The sequence below is a fragment of the Peromyscus maniculatus genome, chromosome 2, assembly GCF_049852395.1.
Source record: "Peromyscus maniculatus bairdii isolate BWxNUB_F1_BW_parent chromosome 2, HU_Pman_BW_mat_3.1, whole genome shotgun sequence".
Taxonomy (NCBI): domain Eukaryota; kingdom Metazoa; phylum Chordata; class Mammalia; order Rodentia; family Cricetidae; genus Peromyscus; species Peromyscus maniculatus.
The window spans coordinates 169,261,298-169,269,645 of NC_134853.1; the positions used below are offsets into that span (position 1 = coordinate 169,261,298).

Genomic DNA, 8,348 nt, shown 5'->3' on the forward strand with positions numbered 1-8,348 from the left:
CATGGGCGCTGGCTTTGTTTGTTTTTGTTTTTCGAGACAGGGTTTCTGTGTAGTTTTGGTGCCTGTCCTGGAGCTAGCTCTGTAGACCAGGCTGGCCTCTGCCTCCTGAGTGCTGGGGGGGACTAAAGATGTGCACCACCACCGACCAGCCTGGGCCCTGGCTATTTTGCCCAACTTCAGAGGTTCCACCCATGGCTGGCCTCACCTATACTATGCTAAACTGGGACACTACCCATTGGCATGCATGAAGGACAGGAGCTAGAACAGCAAGTGGTTGCCCCCTCCACGGGAACTTCACTGAGATTCCCAGCCTGGCGAAGCAGCTGCACTCAGGTCAAGGACTGGATGGGTTCCATGAGGGATGGCTGCAAGTCCTTCAGTTTAGTTCAGGCCCACAGCTGCAGAACATCGAGCAACAGACCACTGAACAAGTGACTCCAAAATCACGTGTTTATCGGTAGCTGGGGCTAATGGGGCAGGGGTCTATGGGTCACAGTCCTCGGGAACAGCAGCTGTGATGATGAGTGAAGGCTCCAGGACACTGGGGCTGGCAAAGCTCTCCTCCGCACACAGTCTCTGGCTAGGGAGCTGGGAGGCAAGGCCACCCTGGGTCAGGGACTCCACAATGACCTCTGCAGAGCCCATCTCCAGGTCTGCAGGTGGCTGGAGCGCCACTACCACCATCTTCTCATCCTCGATGACTAGGTTTCGGAGCTTGCGCTGCCGTGGGTTGTAGTTCTCCACCCTATCGTGGATCTCCATGTGCCTCCGCAGGTGAGCCTGAGGGGAAGGGGAAGCTCAGAGCTGGGGACAGGAGGGGGAGCAGGAGCCCCAGGGCCTGGCCTACCTGCCGAGTGAACTTGTAGCCACATTCGGTGCACTCGAACTTCCTCACGCCCTTGTGCCGTCTGACATGCACCCGCAACTGTTCCACGGCTGCAGGAGGAACGGGCCGCTGGCATTAGCAGGGGACATGGCAGGGACGGGACTAAGATGGAAGACAGGACACCCCAGGGCCTAAGGCACAGGAGGCGGCCCTGGGCAGGGTCTCCCCGACTCCAGGCTCTACAGCACCACACTGAGGCCACCATCACCCCGGTTCCAGGGCGCCCCGCCCCCACCTCCCCCACCGTCACAGCCGTCCACTCTCCCCACATGGAAGACAGAACTCTGCTGGCTGGAAGGGTCTAAGGAGCATTGGGAAGCCACTGTCGCCCTTGACCTCCACAGACCCTCCAAGTCAGGCAGGCAGGAGATGCAAGCCAGGCCCTCTGTTCTCCCACAGCTTGCCCACTTACCTTTGAAGGTCTTGCCACAGATCTGGCAGAAGTGAGGCCTGCCCTCCTGGTGACGGCTGGCCACATGCCTCAGAAGGGGCCCCTTCTCGGTGAAGCGCTGCTCACAGAACTCACAGCTGAAAGGCCTCTCACCCGTGTGGGTGCGGTTGTGCTTGTCCAGACTGGCTGTGGGGGGCAAGGTGGGTCTCAGTTGCTGGCCCGAGCCCTGGGGAGGGGGGGGGACGGGCCTGGCTCACCTTGGGTGCGGAAGGTCTTGCCACAGAGGTGGCACTGGAAAGGCTTCTCGCCTGTGTGTGTGCGGAGGTGCATGTTGAGGTTGGCCTTCTGGGTGAAAGCATGGCTGCAGAACTCGCAGACGTAAGGCCTTTCATTCCTGTTCGGATGGGGACACAAGGCGAGGCCATCACTGGGGGAAGCCATCCCCTTCCAGTCATCTGTTAGAGCTGGAACATGCTAAGCTGTAGGGCTTGGGTGGTTCCAGGCAAAGCACACCACGACCGTTCTCAGAAGCAAAGGAGAAATCTATAGGTCAGGGAGTCAGGAACCTAAGGGGCAAAGGCATGCCTCGGCCTGAGTCCTCCCCAGCAGCCTAACAAAGCTGCCTGCCTCACCCCGACCATGCAAGGGCTGCAGGTGCTGCTCCTGGCCCCTTGCAGCGTGCCCTCCGGAAGGGGGAGGCTCCTACCTGTGCTTGGCCTTGATGTGCATCTGCAGCCCGTTGCGGCTCGAGGCCCGGTGCCCGCACTCCTCACACACAAACAGCTTTTCTCCACGATGCTTAAAAGCCTCGTGCAGCTGCAGCTCCGTCCTAGACAGGAAGCACTTGGCACAAGTGGGGCACTGCGGGCGGGTGAGACAGGCAAGGGGAGCAGTGCCAGGTGAGGACAGGGCGGGGCTCCCCAGGAGCCACAGGTGCCCCCCCTGCCCGGCACTTACTGCATGGGGTTTAGGGGCTCCATGCAGCTTGATCATGTGGCTCTGCAAGTCCTTCTTCTGCATGAACTGCTGGGAGCAGGAGGAACACTGGAAAAACAGGCCCCATCAGCCCAGCAGCCTGTGCCATCAGTGCCCTGTCACCAGTTCACGGCGGCGAAGGAGGGCCTGACCCAGGTGCAGGACAGTCCCTGATCTACTGAGGCTGGCCTCCAAGAGGGGGCGCTGCTCAGCCATCCACACCATTCCCAGAGGATGCTGAGCAAGTAAGGCTAGAGAGGGTGTCACTGGACGGGCGAGAAGGGCGAGCTGCCAGATACCACCCCAGGCAGAGGGTCCACATCCCTATGCAGCCCACGACCCGGGGACCAGCTGGCCGACCTTGTAGGGCATTTCCCCCGTGTGAGACACCATGTGCAGCCGCAGCTCCATCCTCCGGCGGAAGGTCTCCTGGCACACGGAGCATGTGAAGACCTGGCAGTGTGAGGGGCAAGCAGGGCCAGCATCAGGAAGGGCCTCTGCCTGCGACGGCAGCCTCTGCAGGGGCTTCCACACGCTGCTGGGAAGTGTCTGCCTGGGGGAGGGGGTGCTGGGGTAGGAGAGGGCAACATGTAACCTGCCTGCCTTAACCATCCCAGAACACTGAGCACTACCGTACGCCAGACCCTTCTCAGCTCCAGACAGGCTCGAGACGGGGGGCCCAGCTGCTAAGGACCAGTCTCTGGGAAGAGGAGGGCGGGGTTTAGCCAAACACTACCCACTTGGGGCACAGGACAGGCAAGGCGGCCCTTCCCAGCAGCCATCCCCGATAAACACTTTCCTTGCTCCAAAGCCCAAGATGGAGCTAGCCCAAAACATCGCTGTAGGGCTTATCCCCTGAGCCCTCTGAACAAGTGTCTGAATTGTACTGGACGTGGACATGATGCCCTCCAAGGCCCCTGCAGCTCTTATTTTATAATCCTGTAGAGTTTCCTGGGGGTCCTTCCCAGATGGCTTGAAGACACAGGCCACTGGGCTCCTGCCCACAAATACTTGGACCAATTCCCAAGTACCTGTTCTGAGCGGTTCATGCAATTCCGGGCTTCGTGCTCCAACAGATTCTCCTTGCGAAAGTAACACTTGCCACATTTGAGACACTCGAAGGGTTTCTCCCCAGTATGTTTCCTGCCAAGAAGAGAGGCCACAGGGGTGTGGGGCTCAGAGGCTTTCCCATCTCTCTGGTACTCAGGACCCCTCCCACTCCGGCCACAGACCTACACTGTGGTGCACAGGAGGAGGTGTCTGAAGCCAGCCAGGGCTCACCACAGAGGCGCAGCGATACCCAGGCTGGACATGCAGGGGCAAGGCCAGAAATTCCCTCCAGCGTAGAGATGCTCAGGAAGGGAAGAAACAGTAGCCATAGGTCCAAGTGGCCCCACGCTGGAGGGACCCAGCTGGGAGCCAGTAGTCAGCCCTACCTCTGCCAGCCTCAATAAATGGCTGCTGTAGAGCTGACTGGCACAGCCTGGTTGGTAGCCTCCTCTCTGTGGGCTCCACTTTCAACCCCATGGCAGACAGGTGATATGGCTCAGTGGACAAAAGCACGTGGCTGTCGAGCCAGAGGACCCACGTGGTGAGAGAAAAACCACTCCCACAAGTTGTACTCTGACTTCTACACCCCTCCCCATGAGTAAATAAACACCTGACTCTGCTCACTTCCTCTCAGTGATATCACAAGTATGGCTGCAGCAGCTCCCAGGGTCCCACGAGCCACCACTGGTTCCCTGGCTCCCTACCTATCTCACCAGCAGGTTCCATTAAGTTCAGAAGCCTTTGAAGATAAGGCAGCCCTCATTACCTCTTGGCTCACAGGCCTCCAGAGCTTCCTATTCATACTGAGAGGGCCCAGGGGGCCTAGGAGGACATGGCAGCCTGACTGAACTAGCCGGCCCCTCGATGGCCTTGCTCTAAAATCCTTGCCTGCCCTCACCCCCCATACCAGTCAGGCTCACTCCAAGCCCAGGACATTATTGCTAGCTGTTCCCAGAAGGCTCTCCCCAGTGAACAGCTTCCTTACCTTCTAGCCTAGGTGGGTGGCAGAAGCTATAATGTAATCCTAGCTACTTGGTTTGGATTTTTTGCCCCCAGCACTGGGGATTGAACCCAGGGCCTCATGTGTTAGGCAAGCACACGAAGACTGAGCTATATACTCCCAGCCCGTTCCCAGTTACTCCAAGCCAAGGCAGAAGGATCACCAGCTCGAGGCCAGCTGAAAAAGGGCTCGGGATGTGGCTCAATGGCAGAGACCCTGGGGTTCAGTCCCTGCCACTGAAGGCCACGGGGTAAGGGAAAGCTCCCCACCTTCTTAATATGCCCCAGGTTACTGGACACTGACCCTACTATGCAGTAGACCCCAAAACCAGCTCCTGGCCCTACTCTCCTCCTATCCCTCCCTGCTCTGGACACAGCCTCACACTCGGGAGCCCCAGCTGGGGGGACTCACGGGAGGTACAAGATTGCAGGCCTGAGCCAACAACCCAGACTAAATGTAGAATATTAAGATGTGTTACCAGAGAAACTCTGTCCCGAAAACCAAAAAAAAAAATGTTACATTTGTTTAATGATGCAAAAATGTGTTGCATTCTTTTATGTTGCATTTGTTTAACCCTGTGAAGCTGTGTTACTTTGCCTGTGTAAAACACCTGAGGGTGTAATAAAGAGTTGAACAGCCAATGGCTAGGCAGGAGACAGGACAGGAGGGGCTGGCAGGCAGGGAAAATAAGTAGGAGAAATTTGGGAGAAGAAGAAAGAGCAAGATCAAGGAGTGGGAGAAAAGAAGGGGCCAGCCACAAAGTAGGAAGGAAAGATATACAGAAATAAAGGGGAAAGCCCAGAGGCAAAAGGTGGACAGGATAAGTTAAGAAAGGCTGGCTAGAAACAAGCCAAGCTAAAGCCGGGCATTTATAAGAATACGCCTGTGTGTGATTTATTTGGGAGCTGGGTGGTGGGTCCCCAAAGAGCAAAGAGTAAAAAAGAACAACACTAAAACTCACTACACAGACTCAAACCTGTAGCAATCCTCCCGCCTCTACTTTCCACGTGCTAGGATTACAGACAAATGCCGCCATGCACAGATACAACAATCTCTTGACGTCACCCCTTTCCAGTTCTCAGGGACATCAGCAAACCACAGACCAAGGAAGGGATGGATGGAGCATGGGCACCACCTGTACAGCCTCAGCTACCTCAAAGCCAAAGCACAGGGACGGCAAACGGGTCCCAACCCCGCTCCAGGTGACAACCCCGCTCCAGGTGAGCACTAGCAGCTTCCCAGAATATCATACTGACGACACAATGTGGCTCAACACACCCTGACTTTTACAAAAACAAACTGTAACAGATTAGCAGAGTTGCAGGGCTACCAAGCCCTTGAGATGTGACTTGAGGCTGTGGCACTGAATTTTATTTTAAGTAATTTGAACTTAAAACAAGCCAGGTGTGGTGGTGCATGCCTTTGATCTCTGCACTCTGGAGGCCCAAGCAGGCAGATCTCTGTGTTCTTGGCCAGTCTGGTCTACATAGTGAGTTACAGGCCAGCCAGTGCTACATACAGCGACCCTATTTAAAAAAACAAAACAAAAAACAGTCCTAAGGTATGGTGGGGTATGCCTTTAATACTAGCACTTAGGAGGCAGAGACAGGGAGATCTCTGAGTTCAAGGCAGTTTGGTCTATATAAGTTTGAGCTACATAGTAAGGTCTTTTTTTTTTTAAACTAAATAGGAAAAAACTTCACAGTTCTATGGTGGTCTCAATTAGACAAATGGTCTTTTATACTTCTCTTACTCCCAGAGCTAATATCCCCAGAAACACAGGCAGCCTCAGTCCTGAGGATTAGCGTTTTGTCAAAGCCTACACTGCCAGACTCCAGAAAGCCCCACAGTCAGACCTCAGCTCTAGCTCATGAAGGAGCCAGAGGTTTGTCTCATGTCTCCTGTGGACAGAAGCCTGTCCACGGTCAAAGTCCACAGGGGGTGGAACGTACTATTTAGGTGTCCACAAACTCACGATACACAGGAAGAGAGGGAGGAAGAAGATGCATGCCAACCAGGCACTATCTGGACCTAACATAGAGCCCCTAGCCCCCCCAGAGGAGGGGTGCTGAGGACCCCTCCCTCAGCACAGAGGGGCAGATGAGGAAGGAAAATAGGAACAGCGTGTTTACCTGTTGTGGACTTTTAGGTAGTATTTGCTGAGGAACTTTTTATGGCACGTGGGACATTCAACCGGCACTGCTGCACCCCTCCGGCCTTCCCTGGGCTCGGCTGCCGGGGAACCTGCACCCAGGGCTGGCTCGGCAGCACAGGGCTTTCGGACCACTTTGGACTTCCTCCTGGTCAGCACAGTCTCAGGCTCAGAAACGGAATCGCCATCCCCGTCGTCCTCAACTTGAACCACCACTTCCCACTAGAGTAGAGGAGGCAGCAGAGGGGTAGGGTCACCAAAGCAGCTTGAGGGACCCAGCTTTAGGTTCCAACCCAAGCCCCATCCCAGATGGTCCCCTTTCTTCGGGGGCCCAAGAAAGACATGTAAATCCTGGAGTCGGAGGAAAGGGTCTGTTAACTTGGGAGCTGGCCAGGTTTCACTACCCTAGGGAAACACGTGTGACCCTCAAGCTCACTCCACCCCTAGGAAGCTGGCAACCATGGCTAAGGGTAGCTCCCAGAGAGGTCACCTGAGGCCACTGGCTTCCTACTTTTAACTCCAGAAGTGCCCATCTTTACCCTTAAGCTTTCCTCCCCAGTTCCTACACCCTGGTAGCCGTACCTCATTGCTCTCGCCCTGCAACGGGGCACCTCCAGCCTCGAAGGGCCTTGGAGGCTCTTTGCAGTCCTCAGACTCCTTGTCCTCTGAGGGACAAGGCTTCGGAGCCTGCTTGAGTTTCCCACAGAGGAAGGAGGGGCTGCTCTGAGCAGGGGGATTGAGCTGGGACTGCTGACTGTCTCTGGACTCCTGATCCCCAGGGGCCAGGCTCAGAGTCCTGAAAACTTCCTCCTCGTCCAAGTCGGTTGGCTCCTTGAGGTGGCTTTTCACATCCTGGGAGGCAGGTTGCCCCAGTCCCCTCTGGACACTTGATGCCTGTCCCACTGAGGTTCTGGGCTCGAAGCTCTGACAGAGCTCCACAGCCTCTGGCACCCGCAACTCCTTGGCTGCCAAGAGCACCTGATCCCTGTTCCCTGAGGTGAGGGCCAGGTGACCAGTGTAGAAAAAGTCCAGCAGGAGGCCAAAAATCTCAGCAAAACCTGCAGGAAGGACAACGCTGCCTCCTGAGCCGTCCCCATAGACTCTCTGGAAGAAATGGCTGCAACAAGCCAGGACACTCCAGTGGGCCTTGAACACCAGGCCCCCCACGTCCAGAGTGGCGTCGCAATATTGGCCTTTCTCCCGCTGCTTGTTGAGCTCCTGCAGAACCCTCACGCTGTGCTGCACGAAGGAACCGTCCATAATCTGGAAAGGAAGGCAGACATGACACTCTGGCCAGCCCAACAGAGAAAGCCCTCAGACTGTAGCGAGTTGGACCCGTTAACAGCCACCTATGCCGGGATGCAGGCTGGGGTCAAGGTTAGAAGGTGCACGCGGGGCACAGCCAGAGTGGAGTGACAGCCTCTCAGGGGCGGGGAGCGGCATGGGTTGGCCAGGAGGGAGAGAGCCTCCGGAGACGGAAAGCATGGTGCAGGACAGGGCAGGACAGGGTCGGAGTAGGGTGCTAGTGAGAAAATATGAAAATGCAAGTTTGGGGACAGACAAGAGTGAACGCGCGCCGATCCGCCGCGCACCCGAGGCACAGCCAGGGGGGCAGGCCGGCGGCTGCGCACAGGTGACCCAAGCCCACGCCGCGCTTGCAAGTCGCAAGCGGAAGGCGGCGGCCACACTCTCGTCAGCGCCTGGGGCGGCTCGCCGCTTCCCTCCCGCGCCCTCCTCACCCGGCCAGTCCTCTCGGCTCACACCGGCCTCACTGCTCCGGGAGAGTCCACTTCCACCGCCCACAAGACTAACTCCTGCCCGGCCCACTGCGCGGAGACGCCGCCGTCCCCACGCCGGATGTGACGTTGGGGCGCGCTGGGCAGAGCCGGACGCC

At 57.0% G+C, this 8,348-nt stretch overlaps 1 protein-coding gene across 1 annotated transcript; it reads right to left on the reverse strand.

Annotated features, from left to right (window-relative positions):
• Positions 1-436: 436 nt before the first annotated feature.
• On the reverse strand, positions 437-8,334 carry Zbtb48 (zinc finger and BTB domain containing 48). Its single transcript, XM_006993800.4, has 11 exons — positions 8,194-8,334; positions 7,037-7,717; positions 6,435-6,676; positions 3,284-3,395; positions 2,613-2,705; positions 2,235-2,321; positions 1,984-2,138; positions 1,535-1,671; positions 1,299-1,463; positions 848-936; positions 437-780 (listed from the first exon to the last, which is right to left on the reverse strand). Exons 2-11 carry the CDS (start codon positions 7,712-7,714, stop codon positions 484-486), a joined length of 2,055 nt encoding a protein of 684 aa, XP_006993862.1. The 5' UTR covers positions 7,715-7,717; positions 8,194-8,334; the 3' UTR covers positions 437-483.
• Positions 8,335-8,348: the final 14 nt, after the last annotated feature.

What these genes read in the sequence shown, in the direction of transcription:
- Zbtb48 (XM_006993800.4), bottom strand. Translation starts at nt 7,714, where the DNA reads ATGGACGGTTCCTTCGTGCAGCACAGCGTGAGGGTTCTGCAGGAGCTC. An exon ending in CGGGGGAAATGCCCTACAAG is followed by an intron (nt 2,322 to 2,612) that starts GTCGGCCAGCTG and finishes CTGTTTTTCCAG; the next exon opens with TGTTCCTCCTGCTCCCAGCA. An exon ending in CAAGACCTTCCGCACCCAAG is followed by an intron (nt 1,464 to 1,534) that starts GTGAGCCAGGCC and finishes TGCCCCCCACAG; the next exon opens with CCAGTCTGGACAAGCACAAC.